At 37.6% G+C, this 19,989-nt stretch overlaps 2 protein-coding genes across 2 annotated transcripts in view; one reads left to right on the top strand and one right to left on the bottom strand.

Annotated features, from left to right (window-relative positions):
• LOC139732611 (beta-ureidopropionase-like) overlaps positions 1-19,989 on the top strand; it is a 40,191-nt gene that overhangs the window by 6,659 nt on the left and 13,543 nt on the right. Inside the window, exons 7-9 of the mRNA XM_071643468.1 lie at positions 118-172; positions 571-685; positions 1,195-1,276. Of these exons, the coding sequence (XP_071499569.1) occupies positions 118-172; positions 571-685; positions 1,195-1,276 (252 nt within the window). The remainder of the gene's footprint in view (positions 1-117; positions 173-570; positions 686-1,194; positions 1,277-19,989) is intronic.
• On the bottom strand, positions 8,861-10,924 carry LOC139732614 (uncharacterized). Its single transcript, XM_071643471.1, has 2 exons — positions 10,843-10,924; positions 8,861-9,895 (listed from the first exon to the last, which is right to left on the bottom strand). The coding sequence occupies exons 1-2, from the start codon at positions 10,879-10,881 to the stop codon at positions 8,861-8,863; spliced, it is 1,074 nt and encodes a 357-aa protein (XP_071499572.1). The 5' UTR covers positions 10,882-10,924.

The following is a 19,989-nucleotide window of genomic DNA, read 5'->3' as shown; positions in this document are numbered from 1 at the left end:
TTTATCCTTCGTGTTGTGATGACTTTTCACGTCCCAGAACGTGATCTCTTTAAAATATACAACCCACAACTTTTCCATTGTGTAAAGAGTCTACTTTGTCTTTTCATACATTTCTAGTCAACTTACTACATGGAAGGGAACACTGGACATCGAGTGTTTGAGACACAGTTTGGTGAGTTGGAAAGTTATCATAGCACACTGTGCATCATGGGCATGGCTCATGATATATTCCTCATCATGCTATATGTGACCTTAATAAGACTTAGTACAGTAAATTGGATGGAAAAAATGGTTCAGGTTTAGTGTAAGTAGGACAAATTTTCTCCTTGATTTGCTTAATTTATGCATACTTCTACCATTCTGTTCATCTTATTTTCCTATGTTTATCAAAGCCAAATTAATGATGATTTGGAATTAATCATTCGCCATTGTATTTGGCTCAGTAGACCTAGAGTTCAGGCAAGAAAAAAAAGATCCCAATTTAGTACCAAAATATTGGTGCTAAATATTTGTCATTTCCTCAAGAGTTATCGTCTCAACATTTGCCCATTTTGCCTCCTCTATACACAGGCCGCATTGCCATCAACATCTGCTATGGGCGTCATCATCCTCTGAACTGGCTGATGTATGGCCTGAACGGGGCGGAGATTGTCTTCAATCCATCGGCTACCGTTGGTGCTCTCAGGTTAGTTGCTATGGTGATGGAGACTTGGGACCAGATGGTGCCCCAACTCTTGTGTATGAAGAGGCTGCTTGCATTTGAGCAGCATATATTTTATGTGTGATTTGTTGCTGTCTCTAGAAAAAAAAATCAATACTAGATGTAATTACATTTCATTCTGCATGTAAAACAAAAACTTTGTATTTCAAAGGACATTATTGATGCTGACTGGTATTGAAAATAGACATGCGATGCCTTCAATATTATTCTGTACCAAGCCGGACAGTGATAGCAGGAAATAAAGCAAGGCTGCATGATGAGATGGCAGTTCAGTGCAAAGTAATGGTGTAATTTCCCCTGTGTCTTTGTAATTTGCAGATATGTTCGCAATCCAATCTTAAAAGTATCCCATTAAGTTTGGAAATTATGACTAGATTAGGAAGAGATTGGTAAAGCATGAAGTGGAATATACGGCAATTTCTCAAAGGCTGTGGCCATGTGTGACTGATAGAGATTGTATCTTCCATTCACAGTGAACCCATGTGGTCCATTGAAGCCAGGAATGCTGCCATAGCCCAGACCTACTTCACTGCAGCCATCAACCGGGTTGGCACGGTATGAATACCAGCCTTAAAGGGGCATTCCGGACGATTATCATAATTTGACATTGTGAAGTACATAAATCAACAGCTCCTTATATAGATTCGTGGAATTTATTGTGATCCTTGAGCAGAGAAACCAATAAATTGAAAGTCTTAAACAAATTATACTGAACAGTGTTGATGACATCAGAGCCTCATATATTTCAGAAATGTAGCAGTGTAATTCCATTACAATACCGCTTGCTCAACAATACACCTGTGAAAAAATCTATGCATGCCTTCTTCTTTTGTTCTGCTCCCTTGAGCCCCAACTCATGCATTCTTATGGTGAGGCTGTCATGTCATCATCCTTGTTCGTTGCAATTTGTTGCAAATTTTGAAAACATTCTCATTCCTTATCCCAATCACTATAACTTCTGAAACTCTGTACTCAGTTTGATTAATTTATAGTTGTTCAAATGTAAAAGTCTGAAAATCATCTGGAGGTCCCCTTTAACTGGATTGTCAATAGAGGTGTGGGAGTGCATGTAGGAAGGGTTGGTAGGAAAGATGCAGAATGGTGCAAAGTTTCTTGTTGTGAAGTGGATAATCTTCAAGCCTTGGCCACAAGGGTTGACGACGGTGTCAGTATACGACCTTGACTACAATTAGGGGTACTGCAGCAATGGCCCTCACTTGAGGCAACACTTTCTCGGGGTCTCACACAAACATAACATGTGTAGTTTCAATGTAGAATGCAACGTTGAATATTAATGTGTTCATAACATTTGGTCAAAGCACAGTATCAACATAGAAGTGACGGATTCTCCCCCTTGACTTGAGGATCCCTGAAGAACTAAACATATAAGTGCAAGAAGTTTTGGAAAAAAAGAATTATACCTGTTAACCAAATTATGAGGAGTGTTCACAACGGAAACACAAACAGAGGATAACAACAGTAACATCAAAGAAGCTCTATTATTGCAGCTGCTTTATTGCATAGAAAAAACAAAGAAAAGGTTTGGGGGGGGGGGGGTAGAAAGAAAAGCCAGTTATTTTTACCGAAAATTGCAACAAGACTTCTGCAGCTGTCATTTGTATGACGCACCTCTTGACCCCCGGGAAAGGTGCGTCATGGTCGCGTCAAGTACAGGGGAAACTCGGTATAACGGCCACTGCTATAACGAGATATCGGTTATTACGAGGAAATTTTCCTGGTCCCAAATTTCCTTCCACACAAGTCTATGTAAAATGCTACTCTTATAGCGAGATCGGCTATAACGAAATAACTGCTATAACGAGATAAATTTTGTGACTTCCAAACAAGGAAAAACATAGCCAATCAAACCTGTTATAGCGAGGTAAAGCAAAATGTCTTCGGGTAAAACTTTACTTCGCCTGTGCTATCACCTTCCGAGATTGTAAAGCTCGATGCGCCAAAAACTGTCTTGTAGTCGTACACACATATTTTCTTCAGTGCACTCCAGCTAGCACCGCATGTTGTACGTGTACGTGTGTGTGTGCGCGCACACTGATACATGCAGAAAATGTGGTGGGACGGCCATATGTATACATGACATCATCATGACGTTTAGCAGGTGTGAGGCAATCTGATGCTGTGATTGGCTTTCTACTTAGGGAATTCCCCATCTTCACACACACGCAGTACATACAGAATGTGTCAAATACACACACAGCATTGTGCAGACCATATTCCACACACAACACACACCCATACCATAACCACATACCAATCCACAGACGATCTTGACACAATCGCAAGCTATATAAATTTACAAATTCAAAAATTTACAATTAATAAGAAACACATTCTTGATATTGGATTTCATTGGCGGAAAACATCTTCTTACCCATAAAGGTGAGTAATTCCCTCACACACATTATCAAGTTATCAGTATTGATTGAAAGATGATCGGTAGCCCCATATGTGCAAATTGATGTCTTTATGTTATGCTTTCTTTTATGCCTACTGATATAACGAGATATCGGCTATAACGAGGAAAATGACTCGGTCCCGACCATCTCATTATATCGAGTTTCCACTGTACCACCAATTTGATGACGCTTGGTACCGTCATGGGAGCAAAATGTCTGTCACAATACTGACCCATATGTGCGTCACAGTCGGTCATTTAACCAGAGTGTGTCAAAAGGTTCGTTAATTGGACCGTCATGTAATTTTGCGAGGCTTCTTGCAAGGTATCCCTCCGTAACAGAATAAAACAAACTCGCGATCGCGAGCCGGCCGAATTCACTGGCTCCTGAAAACGCGAAAATGACATAATTTTCTTTCAGTTTTATTGTAACATACTGATACTTCATTCTCGTATGTCTTCTTTTTCTATCTGATGTCAGACTAAAGGTCTTTTCAGAAAGTTTGAGCACAAATTTGCTCCAAAACCACACTACCAAACACGATTTGTGATTAAAATCATCACATACACGCCCGCGGCATCGCGAAGCTCGCTATCCTTCAATCGCCCGGCCGGGGCCGCGGCGGACGCTGCTATGGCATGCACCGCACTGCGCAGCAGGCCATACTACTGTCAAACGATACACTGTTGGCGTTGTGTATGTGACGGTGAATTTGATGATTTCGTATATTTCATTTATAAAATTGCAGCACACATGTACGACTACGAAGCTAGAATCTGCTAGAAAAGAAGTAATACTGTGTATATAAATAATAAATGATAATAATAATAACAATAATAAATAATAATAACAACAGTAATAATAACAATAATAATAATAATAATAATAATAATAATATAATAATAGTTAATAATAATAATAATAATAATAATAATAATGATAGTTGAGTTGAGTTTATCAACAACATACATGTGAATGTGATAACATGAAATTCCACGGTGTAAGATACAATAACATGAAATTTTTATGAGAATACAATGATTTTGTACAAGGTTCTTACAGCTTTGCAAGCATATATTTTACATACTTATATCTACCTTACATAAGAATACATGTGTTATAATAGATTTAGTTTCGTTGTGATACATTTATCACTGAAAAGGCAAAGAGAATGAATAAGTATGTAATGTAGACATATATGCATAGACAGAGGTTCTGAAAAAAAAAATTAAAAAAAATACTAGAAAAACAGAAGATAATGTTGTTAAAGGAGGAACCATAAGTTAGCACAAGTGCTAGTCGAGAATGGTTCTCCCATTATAGCTACATGTATATTTAAGCTGCTTATTGCAAGGTCTACTCTTTTAAAGTAACTGTACTATAGAAGTACATTAAACTAAACACTGAAATTTCTTTTCATCACTAAACTTCTTTTAACAAGTGATTTTTTAGGTTTCTTCGAAATGAAGATCTAGTTCTTTCCTCTTGAACATTTTTGGGCAAACTATTCCAAAACTTTGATCCGACAAAAGATATAGAAAATGTACCATGTGTCGTTTTACATTTTGGGAGTCTAAGCATGGAATGATCTTTGCCTCTAGTCCTGTATGCATGATTCATTGGCTCATAATATTGCGTTACAGAATGTGGTAAATGTCCCTTGTGTAGATCATATACAAAGGTAGACACTGCAGGCTTATGCAGGTCAAAAACATCTAACACTCCTAGACTGGTGAATAATGGCCTAGAACCTGATTGCTCTCACGGCCATTTTTAGCGCTAAAAATATACAATTTAAGTGGCTTCTCTAGGTACTTCCCCATACTTCAATTCCATAAAGTATATGTGATTGTATAAAGAATTTATATAAAAGCATGAGAATATGCCTTGGAACAAAGTATCTTAACTTGCAGATTAAGCCAATTTTGCGCCTAATGCATTTGTTGATACATTTAATCTGATCCTTCCACATCAAGGTATCATCAATTTGGATTCCTACAAAAGATGCTACATGTACTCTTTCTATAACCGTTTCAGAGACTGTTAACACACCTTTAACTGCAATTGGTTGTCTTGGTCCTTTAACAATCATATAATTTGTTTTCTTCAAGTTGACTTTAATTTATTCACAATACACCATTTCTGTACCTCATTCAATTTTCCATTTACATCATTCATATCAATTTCTTTTGTACCTTTGGGAAATGTATGAAAAATGTTTGAATCGTCAGCTAATAGTCTGAACTGAAAATAGTTACATGAGCTAGGTAAATCATTGATGTATAATAGGAACAGTGTGGGTCCCAGCACTGATCCTTGTGGTACTCCACATGTGATCGTTCTACTACTTGTGGCTACTTGTGGCTACTTGTATAGCGCGCAGATCCGCCTTTCGGCGCTCATGGTGTAAGAAATAAATTAGAAAAAATAGGACCAATGAACAAAGTAAAATCAAGATACATGTATTTAATAATTCTGTACGTACGTATAGAATCTGAATTGTCGCTAGTCTGGATAGATCTAGAATTCTATTTAAATTTTTAATAGAGTTCAGGAAATCGAATCGGACTCCCCAGCTGTATAAAATGTATATTATGCTGCATGTAGTAATTCTACAATCTAGTCATATTAATCACAGACTCAGGCCTCAGCCTTTAATAAAGATCTAATGTAGAATAAAGCTGAATTGAATCTCAAATCAGAGGTTCTATTAATCGTTAAGAAAATCGAAACACTGGATGAACTCAATGGCGTTTTGTATGATCAAATTTTAATTTGCAAGCCTAAAAGTCAGAAAATCTGGATATAGATTAGAGTTGTATATTTATAATAAAATCTAGTTACACAGTTTAGTTTTATACACATGATTTAGAATTTCAATATAACCTTTCGAACGTTAAAAAATAATACATCTGGCTATTTAAACGTGTGGTAGAAGATCTACTTGAAATGTCGCGATCGATATAGATATCACTCAAGAGTGCAATACTGCGTGCAGACATTTACCATCAAAAAGTCATATTGCACTCTCAAGCAATCACTCACGAGTGTATATGACTTTTGGGCCGTACGTGCATGTCTGCCCTATTGCTGACGGCACCCAATTTATTGACGGGTAATGTGTCGCATTTTGGGCATCGGGACTGGTCAAATTAAGGAACAGAGCAATTTTATTTAGAACAAAAAACAAACAAAAAACCACACACACTATACACATCGAGTACTAGTGCGCGCTCGGTATCTTTAAATGGTGCTCACTACACACTCGCCGCAAGCGGCTCGTGCGTAGATGCGCACCAATATAAAGATTCCTCGCAATGCACGTCATTGAATAACACATTCCACTCTGTGCCGTGTTTAATATTTGTATTTATGTTCATCCTCTCAATGCTTGTGCAATCGTCGGTTCATCATTTTCTAGTATATTGTTACTTTCTGCTATATTCTGCATAATTTTGTTACATTCTGTGAAAAATTGTGATCAATCCAAAATGGATTTCATTCAATAAACTGAAATTCACTTGTATCTTCCCTTTAAATATCTTCCAGAGCCCGCAGAACGTTTTTCCGTCTGATGTGGTGGTATTTTAATATAGTGGGTTGACACAGACACAGAGGCGGAGTCCATGGACTGTCAGTAGGGCCCCTGGATTGGGATCAGAGCCCCCCAAAGCCCTTGCGGCTTTATGGTTTTTGGAAGCCAATGGAAAATGAGCAATTACAATTAAAAATGTTTTGAATTAATCTTTTTTTTTTCTTTTTTTTTTGGGGGGGGGGGGTGCCAAAGTGGAGGGTGGAGCAGCCCCCCTCCCCAATTTGATGGCCCTATTTTCCATTTCAAATCATCTTTATCATGTCTTTATGTGGTTATCATTATGCCTATTATGGTCATCACCTCTGTCACCTTCATCATCATCATCACCTCCATTATCTTCACCATCACCTTCATCATCAATAAATGCCTTGAACATCACTTGTGATTGTCATCATCAGTATCATCTCCATCATCATCATGACCAAAATATCACAATCTTCAATACTGTCCACTGTATGATATTCATAAACTATTAACCAGTTGAAGAGTAATGAATTGCTTCTCCTTTCTCTCCATCTCAGATACATTCTGCAAGTCACAGTAAAGGAAGTTTAGCATGCAAGTCCTAGGGTAGATAGAACTGCACATATACTGTACCAAGACCAATGATAAATCCTGCAAAGAAACTTCTTCCAATACTGAAGCATGATGAATTTATTAGGACTAGATGCATCGATGTGACTGTTTCAGTTGCTTTGATGCTGACATATTGTTGTCTCTCGTTTCTTGCAAAGATAAAATGAAATGAGTGAAGTGATGCCTTTAAATAATGTGTGGTGTACTTTTTTATAGTCAAGATTTTTTACAAAGGAAGAGAAAAGTGTCATAATTGGAACATATAGGTCCAAGACAACTAGTAGTTAATAGTTATATCAATTGGTTTCTTTGCATCAATGTAAATGCAAATAATTTTTACAACTTCAATATTGACAACTTCTTTGTCTTGTACACTTATATATACAGTACACATACTTTGGGAAAGAACAACAAAAAACTCATTTACAACATTGAGCAAGTTTGGGTGAAAAGGTCACATACTACACATCTTGAAAATTTGAACATTACTTCGATATCTGCCCCATGCAGGCAGCCTTACAAAACCGCTTAATTAGTATATATGTCCTTTAGACGACCAATTTCAATTATATGTTCACCTTCATGTTGAATAGAGGTTTTAAAATTTACGTTTGGATATTTGACCATTAAATTTGAGGTTGAGGGAAAACAGGTTAGTTTCAGGTATGCCTTCAAAATGGTTATTTTATAGCATGTTTTATTTCAATGAGGAAAAAACTGAATGTATATGTACACTGGTACATGTACTTTAGTTTGCTAATTGCCATCTGTAAACATGTAATTTCAAAATTGATTTGCAAATACAATGGATGTTTAATATATATATATTTTTGTGTGTTTATTTTGAATGAGATTTTGATTTCCCTTAATTTCACAGTGTCTTGTTTAAGAATTTTTCTTCAATCTACATGTATCTTATATGTGGTTTATAGCAAGACTGCAAATCAATGTCTTGGAAAAGCTCTTGAAAAGTACATCTGTAAATTAAAGAAGCTCAGTCCAATTTCTTTCCACATTAGAATATCAATAAATTAGAAAAAAAAAAAATCATCAACATTGTACATTAACCCTAACCCTACAACTTACCTGGGCTATTTTGCAAGCTTAAAGTCCTGGGGGCAAGATCCCCCCCCCCCCCCCCCCCCCCGGAAGTTAGGATTAAGAAAGTTGCACCATTTTGAAGTTGAGCATTTAATAATTCATAAAAAAGTGATTTGCAATTTATATATCTACGTGGGCAATATGTAATTGAGTTGGCTGATGTTGTCACACTCTTTTTTCTCATATCTCACATTTCAAAATTTCCATTTTTTTTTTTTTGAAAAATCTTTCCCTTCTATCGCAATAAGTTACAATTATAATTGTACATGTTCCACAAGGAGCCAAAGCATGGTTGACATTAGTGGATCAAAAGAAACTGACCTATGAGCTATCTGAAATCTTATACAATAAACTTTACAGAAGAATGTGTGACATCATTCAAGCACAGATTCTGTTTTAGATGATTTAACACTGCCATTCTGATCATCAACAGATATGAAATCAACACTGCTACAATGTATCTACGTCAGTGCTGCTATCTACATTACCACTGTGTGTCTCCTTTGACTGCTTTCTGGCCTCTTTTCTCCCACTTCTATTTCTCTTCCTACTTCTTCTCTTTTCTAACCTAGCGTTATGTCGTATGATCTCTGTCTTCTCCACATGCAGTTTCCAGATTTTCAGGTTCATCTCAGATACCTGCTGATCTAAAGTAGCTGCCTTACCATACATATTTGAATTTACAGCTTGCTCTTTTCCCTTCTCCAAATAGGAAATCTGTCTTTGGAGGCTACTGATAATTTCTGTTAATTCAGTTAGGCGGTCCTGGCGTACAACTTCACTACTGTGATTAAAAACTTCTTTTGCCTCGTCGCGCTCGGTGCCAAATTTCTTACTGCGTGTTTTTTTCCTACGTGCATACTCGTAGCCAGACTCATGAAGAGCCAGTCTTGCTTTTTGGAGAAGATTCCCTCTGTTTTGCAGAAGTGATGGGTCCTCTTTGGCTAAGGAAAGTGCCACTGCATTGATTCTCTTGCCATAACGATTCACAGGTTTCCCATCTCTGCCAAATATCTTCGCCCTTTCTTCTATATCTCTCTCAGACAGCTGGCCACAGTCCGACTGGCTGGATTCCAGCACTAATGGAGGTTCTGAGCTGATCTTGAGGGTGCCATCTTTAGCGATAACCAGGGCTGACTGTGATGTTGAAGGCTTCGCATATGAAGGTGCTGCAGTTGTTAAAGGTGCTGCAGTTGTTGAAGATGCTGCAGTTGTTGAAGGCATGGTAGCTGATGCAAAATGGAGGATTATTTTGTCTTTGTCCACTAGGACATGATTTGGTTCATCAACATATTCCTCAAAGAATTTGTCATATACCAACATTCTTTCCACTGAAAGGTTAGAAATAACTGCACAAGCCTCTTTCAACTCCTTTTCTACTTCAGCCATGGTTGCTGCCATAAGAGGTTTTTTGATGACCTCTTTCATCTCAACAACGGCTGTGGCAAGGACACGTGCTTTTGGTGTATTCACACTGGTCACACCCTGCGGAAAATAAACAAGTGTTATGTGTAATGAGCATTGGTCAATAAGTGAGAATTTTTTTGAAATCAATAGTATTACCATAGCAATGCAGTTTCCAACACATCCATATATGGTTGCGTATATATCTTCCAATCAAGACCAATGTGTGTGACAAGTCTCGTGAGCATTGGTCAAAAACTGAGGAAGTACTTCACTCTTCAAAATTTTCCCCGATTTTCTGTGATAAATATGCCATTACCATGGCAACAGTTTCCCATTCAACCCCAAAATATGACTTGCACATCTTCAAATCAAGACCAATGTACATGCCAAGTTTGATGACTATTTGTCAAAAACTGAGAAAGGACTTTGATCTGCAAGATTTGCAACGGACCGCCCGTACTCTGATTACTATATACCCCCCTTAAACTTTGTTTGGCGGGGGTATAAAAAACAAGAACGCCAATGATGTAATGCTCATCATGCATTGAGCTAAAGCAATTCAGGCAATTTTCAATGAGTTGACACTGAAATGAATAAGTATTAAGATATTTATCATGTACGTTTAGGCAGTTCACAATAAAGATCAGGTTAAATGTCATGTCAAAATGAAACTGACCTGTATCACAGAGGCATGTAAGTACTTTTCTGCAAGTCAGCAAATGAAAGAAAACAAGCATTTAATTGTGATTCTAAATAACTTTACATACATTCATCACCTCAAATGCTCCCCTAAACTTTTCATGGCCTGGAATATTGATTACGGATCACTGATGATGCTTGTGCTACTCGGAACATGTAATGCAGCATTCCATTTAAGTGTCACCATCAAATTCAATTGAAGTGAAATTTCACTTCTTTAATTTGTCCAGTACTACTGAGTATGGCACATCTTACCCCTCTTTTCAAAATGGCCATCTCTTTAAATTCTAGGAAAAATTTCATTTTGTTTTTAAAAACTATTTTACCTTAATTTCCTTGCTCTGGCTTTGTTCAGCCACCTCCATTTTCCTTCCTCTGAATGCCTTGACTCGAGTCTGAAAAACACTAGAAAGCAAAAGAGAAATACATTATAAAACTAGACCCTCATATGTTGTGTCAGTCAGTTTGAATACCATACCGGAACACAAGTTCTGTGATTCAGACCATTATACGCCCAAAGATTAATAATCCAGTTCTCTTTCAATTTCAATTAAAGCATATTTATGCCAACTCAGATTTGTTTAATGTTTTCAATAAAATGTAGATACCTTGGCAACGCTTCGTCATATGCAAGGTATATCACCATTATGCACATCTGCACATCCATACCTTTCATCGCAACAAATATGAAACTAGATAATCTCGACTGCCATACCTTTCATCGCAACAAATATGAAACTAGATAATCTCCACTGCATGCAGTCGAAATTACTGCCTCCGCCTTTTGCCAGATCTGAGAATATACACTTTAACGGAAGTTTGAAGTTAAAATGTCAAACCATTCAAGAGTTATCGCCAGACCTGGCTACTTTTGTGTGTATTATGACCTCTGTGACCTTTGACCTTTGACCTCATGACCCCCAAATCTAATCAGATCATTGCCACCCTAGTATGCATACATGAGCCAAGTGTTAAATTGATCCGTCAAATGGTTAAGTTATCGTGAGAACGAAAATGGGACGGACGTACGGACAACCCCAAAAACATAATGCCTCCGACCACGTGGCGGAGGCATAAAAATTCTTGTTGAATAACAAAGGAGTTATCCGCACAAGCATCTGCTAACAGAGAAACGATGAACACCATACCAAAATACTACCTTTCGGGCATATCTAGCTAGTTTATTTACTTCATACGCTACAGTATCAGGGTTGGCACGATTTAAATCGGTTTGATTTAAATCGTGATTGAAATCACCCTGATTTTTTTTTTATCACTGATTTAAATCACTTCCATAGCCGCCACCCCCCCCCCCCCCCCCCCCCCCCGAAATATCACTGAAGGTGATCAATAATAGCCCCTCCCCACCACCAAGTCTCATATTAAGCACTGGTCAAAAAAAGGAGGAAGAAGTTCACTACGCAAGATTTGTCCTGATTTTCTGCAATAAAAATGGCAACAGTTTCTGACACATCCAAAAAATATGTCTGTCTTTAAAATAACCAAGACCAATAAGTGTGCTAAGTCTTGAGACTATTAATAAGTGTGTTTTAATAGTCTTGAGCATTGGTCGAAAACTAAAGAAGCAGTTCACTCCATAAGATTTTTCCCTGATTTCCTGCAATAAATATGCCGTTGCCAAGGCAACATAGTTCCTGACACATCCCCAAAATATGTCTTGCATGTCTTCCTCCCAAGACCAATGTGTGTACTATTAAGTGTCATGAGCATTGGTCAAAAAAATAAGAAATTAGTTCACTCTGGAGGGTTTTTCCCTGATTTTTTTTAATTATGCCTCCGCCACGAAGTGGTGCCGGAGGCATTATGTTTTCGGGTTGTCCGTCCGTCCGTCCGTCCTTCCGTCCGTCTTTCCGTCCGTCCGTAATGAATTTTGTGGACAAGGTAACTATCAAAAGCTGTTGAGGTATCCTGATGAAACTTGGCATGTATGTGTATTAGGGGGTGAAGTTGTGCCTATCAACTTTTGGGTGCATGTGCTCAAGGTCAAAAGGTCAAGGTCAAATACATAAAATTTCACTATTTCCACCATATCTATGCAATGCCAGAAGATATTTTCTTGAAACTTAGTGTATACATGTATTACCCAATTTAGATTCTCTGGTGAAAGTTTGGGTCATGAGGTCAAAGGTCAAAGGTCAAAAGGTCGAGTAAAAGTATTAAAACTTCTTTTTTTTCTCTGTAAATTGGAAAATTGTTCAAGGTATCTTCATGGAACATAGTATATATACATGTACTGACTGGCAGTGATTATCTAGAGAATGTAGGGTTCATGGGGTCAAAGGTCAGGGGTCAAAGGTCAAGTGCAACACTTCAAAATTTTACTATTTCCCTCATGTTCATGCAATGCCAGCAGGATTAGTATTTTTTTTTTAACACTTGGTGTATGCATGTGTAACCTAATAGAAATTCTCTGGAGAGTTTTTTTTCTTTTTCTTTTTTTATTGCCTCAAAGGTCAAAAGGTCAAAGATCAAGTGAAAGTGCTGAACTAACTTTTTCCTCCATATCTCGGAAGTGGCTCAATTTATCGTGAAACCTACTGCATATCTATGCATGTTCTACCTGAAAGTGATTATCTTATGAATTTTAGGGTCTAAGGCCAGATGAACATGGTAACAATTTACTATTCAGTACAGAAATTGCACTTTTTCTCCATACCGGTACCATGAAAATTACTCAATGCATAAATGTATGAATGGGTCAAAGTCAAGTTAAAGTCCTTAAATCCCCAAATACATGCTCTCCTATTCATCCAATTAAACCAAGTTCAAGGAAGGTGAACATTTAACACATTTCTGACAAACTTGTCATTTCAATATTTTGCCAGTTTTGTGAAAATGTAATCACACATTGTCCACATGGACTATCTAGACCTATTAGGAGAATCATGCATTATGGCGGAGGCATACCAGTCGCCATAGCGACATTTCTAGTTTTTAGATTAATATGCTATAACCATGACAATGCAGTTTTCGACACATCCATAAGGTTGCATATCTTCCCACCAAGACTAATGTGTGTGTCAAGTTTCTTGAGCATTGGTCAGAAACTGAGGAAATAGTTCATGCCGCAAAATTTTTCGATTGCAATAAATCTGCCGTTACCATGGCAAGTTTCCCACTCATAAAAAATATGTCTTGCACATCTTCTCACCAATACCAATGTATGTACCAGGTGTCATGAGCAATGGTCAAAAACTGAGTATCTGACTTTGAGATATTTTTCCCTCATTTTTTTTAGATTAATATGTGCCATTACCATGACAACATGGTTTCTGTCACATTCACAAAATGTCTTGCATATCTGCCCACCAAGAACAATGTGTCTGCCCAGTCTCAAGAGCATTGGTAAAAAACTGAGGAAATAGTTCACTCCGCAAGCTTTTTCCCTGATTTTCTGCGATAAATATGCTGTTACCATGACAACACTGTTTCCACACATCAAAAAAATTCATCTTGCGCCTCTTCCCACTGATACCAATGTATGTACCAAGTAGCAAACTTTGGTCAAAAACTGAGGAAGTAGTTCACTTCACAATATTTTCCATGATTTTTATTTAATAATATGCCATCATGGCAAAGGAGTTTCTGACACACCCACAAATATTTCTTACATGTTCCACCTTCATGACCAATGTAGGGACAGTGATTTTCCGTTAACTGGTAAATCAAAATGGAAAATCCGTTTGGGCTCTGTACTTTTCGGTTGAAAACTCATGGAACTCACCTTTGTAAAGTGGAATTCATGTTTTTGCTGTGTACATTTTCTATGACAGAACAGAATTTCCGATTTAGATCAAGTTTGAAACGGAATTACATATTTTCAGAAATGGAAAAGACCATTTTTCTAAACAGAAAATCACTGTCCCTACCTATGTGTGTGCCAGGTGTTGTGAGTATCAGTCTAGAACTGAGGAAGTATATAGTTCACTCCGCAATATTCATCCCTGACTTTCTGCAATAAACATGCCGTTACCATGGCAACAGTTACCCATACCTTCGACAAATATGTCTTGCACATCTTCTTACAAGACCAATGTGTGTGCCAAGTTTTATGAACACTGGTCTAACACTGAGGAAGTAAAAACAACAACAACAAAAAATACATACCTTCAAATCTTTGGACAGACAATTCCCCCGGTCTCCAGGCCCAGAGTTGCTGGAAAGCACAGCTCAGCAGGCGCTCACTGGTCGGCGCTGACTTGTCAGTGGCTTTCCGGCCAAGCTCGCCGGCAGGTACTGCAGTGTAGACATACGCTCGTCTGAAGCTCGTCAAGACGCGTCAGAAGCTTGGCGTTCTTCTCACTAATCTATTAGTATTCAAAACGATAATTTAATAATATTTATATTTTGTTTTTAATATATAGACAAAACGGAACTACATATTTTCAGAAACGGAAAAGACCATTTCTCTGAACGGAAAATCACTGTCCCTACCTATGTGTGTGCCAGGTGTTGTGAGTATCGGTCTAGAACTGATGAAGTAGTTCACTCCGAAATATTCATCCCTGACTTTCTGCAATAAACATGCCGTTACCATGGCAACAGTTTCCCATACCTTCGACAAATATGTCTTGCACATCTTACAAAACCCAGCATGTGTGTGCCAAGTTTTATGAACACTGGTCAAAAACTGAGGAAGTAAAAACAAAAACAAACTAGACTTGGAATTTGTCAAGACTGACAAATTAGGTGATCCGATCTTTTCAAAAATCAATGATTTGAGTCCTGATCCCAATAGGCATGACCGTAAAGGTTTCATCTGTGTTAATGGACATTGGCCGTGTGATGTTCGGATTCTCATATAGAAAAAATGGAGTCAGGTGTGCCATCTTTGGTGCCATATTCCTCATACACTGTAACGAAGATACAGAATGAAGTATATTTGACCATTGACCCCACTTTGCACAGCCAAGATGGCATCTGAGAAAAAAGTGGTTACTTTGTGAAATGATCCTGGTAATGTGGTCTTTGTGTGTGCAAAATATTGGAAAGATATGACATGTATTCACCAAGATACAGGATGATACATTTATGACCTTTGACCCTAATTTACCTACCCAAGATGGTGTTCGATCAAGTAGTTGTTACCTTATAAAATAATGTACGTCACATGAACTAAACATGTGCAAAATATAGGGGTACTAGAGAATGTCTTTCATGTGTTATTGTAAAGAAATTTGCAAAAAGAAAGAAATATGAAAATACATTGAAGCTAAGCTTTAATTTAAGCGAAGTTTTTCGATGTAATTTCGACGTCGTATGAAAAAGCGGAGGACACATTACCGATAGCGCAAAGTCTCAGCAAGAACATATTAAAATCTGGGAGAAATTCACAGTAGAATAAGTGAGATAGTGCTCGATAAAGACAGTCATGTTAATTTTCATTTCAAGAAAAAGTGCACTCCTATAGATAAAACTCGCAAATGGGTCAAATTTGACAAGGTTACCTTCAATCTATTTTTACGAGGTGAAGACTTCATCCAGCGAAATATTTGATTGATTAAAACTTATAGAGCCTTAAATAAGCTACAACATACTGAAATCTGGGTGAAAATTGGCCAAGGATAAGTGAGATACGCTCGAGTAAACTTGAAATTTGATGACGTCATTTTGAAAATTTACTTTTTTTATTTCATTAAGAAATTTGATATCTTTTCATCATTTTTCCAGCATCGCCAACCCATGGAATGACATGTACAACTCATCAGCTTTCAAAATATGTAAAGAAAACGAGGGGTCACCGTCCATTCTGGCGAGTAAATTCGGATTTAAAATTGGCGGTTTTTTGGCATTGTTGCACTGTATATTGCCATTGACATGCGCGCGGAATTTCAACTTTGAAAGATTGGGGCATGGCGCGTGTTAAACCTATGGGAAAAACGTTGGGTTAGGGTTTTTGGTTATGGTTAGGGTACTTAGGGTTTGATGGTTAGGGTTAGGATTAGGATTAGGGTTAGGTTTAGGGATAGGGTCCCCGATAGATTTTTAGTTTCCCCAATCTGTGCCGTCTAAAAAAAACACGCCTCCGGGGCGACCTGTCTCGAGGGCAAGTTGTCCTGGATCCTGTCACTACTCGAAGCTTGCATGCCGGTGTCACAGGCGATCCGTTCCGGCCAGTCGATAAGTTCCGCCGGAACTTATCGGCGGACTGTGGCCGGTATATAAGATCCCCCAGATCCAATCGGCGGGATTTTTGCCTCACCGCCGATAAGATCCCCCACCGCCGATTCGTTCCGGGTCTCTACCGTACAATGTATACAAAGTGGTAATGGGGAAACACCCCTTCAGTAAAATGTACTCTTCCAGTCTCCCTCTACAGCCAATGAACTTCTCCAAATCTCTCTGACCAGCCAATCGAACAAAGTTGCCAATTTGAAACCCGGACTACAAAGCGATTCCTTTTTTCCCCTCCCTTATCTCTTTCGTCGTCATGGTGGCCATGGTACAGTCACAGAACTCTGCTCTGTAGAGTTCTGCACGATGTGACATTGGACATGCCAACCTCTCTCTGATTTGAATCATTTTGAACAGAATAACCGAATGAGTAACTGTAATTGCGATGTTCGGCATGCTTTATGTTAACTACTGTAATACAAGGACCTTCATATTAAACATACTATGAGCTCAAATAGTCCACCTTCATTTTAATGTCTATTTTCAGGGCACAGAGTCTAATCATTTTAGTGCGATATAACGACCAATATGATCGTCAACGTCATACATGCATGTTCGTTTGGTTCATTATTTTTTCAGTTGTAACAACTAAAAATGACGCGATGAATTTTGTTTTTGTGTGTTAAGTTGTCTTTATTATATGTTGTGTCCGTGTGTATGTGCATATGAATGTGTGCGTGTGTGTTTTTCTCTCTCTCTATTGGGGAGGCGGTCTATCTATACACACAGATTACTTCAAACAGGAAAGGTATTCTAAAGAGATACAGTATAGTTTTGGTTGAGTGGGCGATTGAAAATTTAACGTTTTGCAAGACTTGTAATTAGAAAGCACATTTGAAATAGAGAGCGTACGATTCTAAGAGAAATTGAAAGTACATTATACAAAATCGGTTTGGACTGAAAAAAAGACATGTGTAGTGGGCAGATAAGGTGGGTCCATCCTTTAATTAGGGTCTCTTTGTTTATACAATGCGAATAAAAAAAAATGCAACAAGATTTGATTTCAAATTTGTGAAGATTGTGTTAACTTTACACCAAAGTGAGTAGCAACATCTTAAAACCATATATGATACTCCTCTTCAAAATGATAATTATTTATGCATACACGGTCATGGATGGCTAAGTAATCATTCTTTTTAGACAATGGGTAAATTGGACTTGGGACCAAGTTTAGACCCTGCAAGAATCAATGCACCTTATCAGAAATTAACTTAACAAATTAATGGAATAATGAAATTAATAACCACAACTTACCATTGTTTTTTTCGGATATCTCTTTTTAACATTACATCCCATGCCCCTCAACATGGCCACCATTCCTTCCCACACAGAGATTAGCTCTTTTCTACATCTCACGCACAATTCTGCGAATCATTGTGGCTTGATGGCGTAGAGCTTCAAATTCAGTGATTCTTTGTCTCAGAGTTGCAATATCAGGTTGAAGGGTAATGAACACTTTGCTCTTGAGATAACCCCAAAGGGGGAAAAATTGCAAGAAGTCAGATCCAGAGATTCTGGTGGCCAATGGCTGCACACCATGATACAGGGCAATCACCCGATTTCCAAATACCTCAGCCAATCTGTTTCTTACTGTAACTAGTCGATGGGCTGGTGCGCTATCCTGTGCCCACCATAGGCGTCTGAACACACCCCTTTGTTGCACAGGAAAATCTTCCATTAATTCAGGAATCACATGTTAATTTAAAATTTGTAAGCATCCATTTTCGTTGCGGTTGTTTTCAAAGAAGAAGGGCCCTAGGTATGTCTCACCAGTCTGAACATTAAAAAAAAAGTGAATTAAAAAGGATTTATGCTGGTCTCACTAACTGAAACTCAGCCATCCGTGACCGTGTAAGAATAAATAAGATGTCATTGGAAAGAGGAGATTATATGGCTTTATGATGTTGCTACTTACTTTGGAGTAAAGTAAACACCATCTTCACAAATTCGAAATTGAATCTTGTTGCTTTTTTTGTACGCACTGTAGCTACATATATCTCAGCAATTTGAAGCTAATTTGTGTAAAATGAACTCTGAATTCCTAAAAGAATTGAATGCTGTTTAGTATTGCAGGTTTCTCATTATTTGTTTGTTCTGAACACCACCTTATAGTCAATACTGTACCATCCGTTCAATCTTGAATGTCTTCCCTTTCCATGATAGGGACTGAGGCCCCAAAAAATATCTTCTGTTAAAAGGGGATGGCTTGTAACTGATCATCGGGAATCAGTGGGAATGCTGGGGGATGATTGTTCCAATCCTTGGGGATTCATTTAAGAGTGCATTTTTTGTTCTGTGAAAATTATTTGCTTCAGAATGGTCTCATATTCAAGTAATGTGCAGTGTAATGTTTCCGGGTTAGCATGCCTGTACAGTCACGGGGAATTAAACAACACAGTTATACTTGAATATGAGACCGTTCTGAAGCAAATAATTTTCATACAACAATAGATATATTAATGTACTCTTTAATGAATCCTACTAGATTTGGAACAATCTTCCCCGAGCATTCCCACTGATACCCATTGATCAGTTACTAGCCCTCCCCTTGAAAGAAATTAGAGTGCATGCAAAATATGGGGTCATATATCACAAACTCACGTAAATTTTCTGACTTCTAGTGATACCCTATAACTTGAATATCCAAACAGTGCACCTATGTCCGAAATCTGGTGTTCCATAAAAAAAAGTTACATTTTCTCTTCGTAAACATTAAGTTTCATTTATATATGTACATACATTTTTAATGGAAACACATATTATATGCACATGTAAAAGGTGTGAAGCCAATAGTGGCGATGGGATAGACAGAAATTGAAAGAGATAAGAAAATGAAAAACAGCTATCATAAACTACATGTAACATGAATCGACAGGAAACAGACAGAAATATGGCTTAATGTACCCCAAAATGGCATCTTTTAGATAAAAAGTAAAAAGGGTAAAAGCGGTAGGCTAACAAAGAGAGAAAAAAACAACACAGAATTAAAAATAAAGAATAAAGAAGAGATTTAGAGTGCGAAGGAGAAAAATAAGGAGAAAAGTAAACAAAGCAAAATTTTATTCATCTCGAGTTATAATAGCTCTACTTCAACAGCTTAAAATAAAGAAATTTTAATCCATGTATCCATAAATAAATAAATTCAATTCAATTCAATTCAATTCGTATACAGCTGTATATCAATAGTTTTTGTATACATGTAGTTGTAAATGTCGGGTTAATGTATTGTTATTATGGTGCATACGTTACTGTATGTTAATGTGAGTGAGTTTCATTTT

This window comes from Diadema antillarum, unplaced genomic scaffold (assembly GCF_040938485.1).
Source record: "Diadema antillarum isolate AM-2024a unplaced genomic scaffold, OU_Dant_1.0 seq00000441_RagTag, whole genome shotgun sequence".
Taxonomy (NCBI): Eukaryota; Metazoa; Echinodermata; class Echinoidea; order Diadematoida; family Diadematidae; genus Diadema; species Diadema antillarum.
The sequence above is the reverse complement of the archived record's forward strand: the minus strand, read 5'-3'. Positions and strand labels throughout refer to the sequence as shown.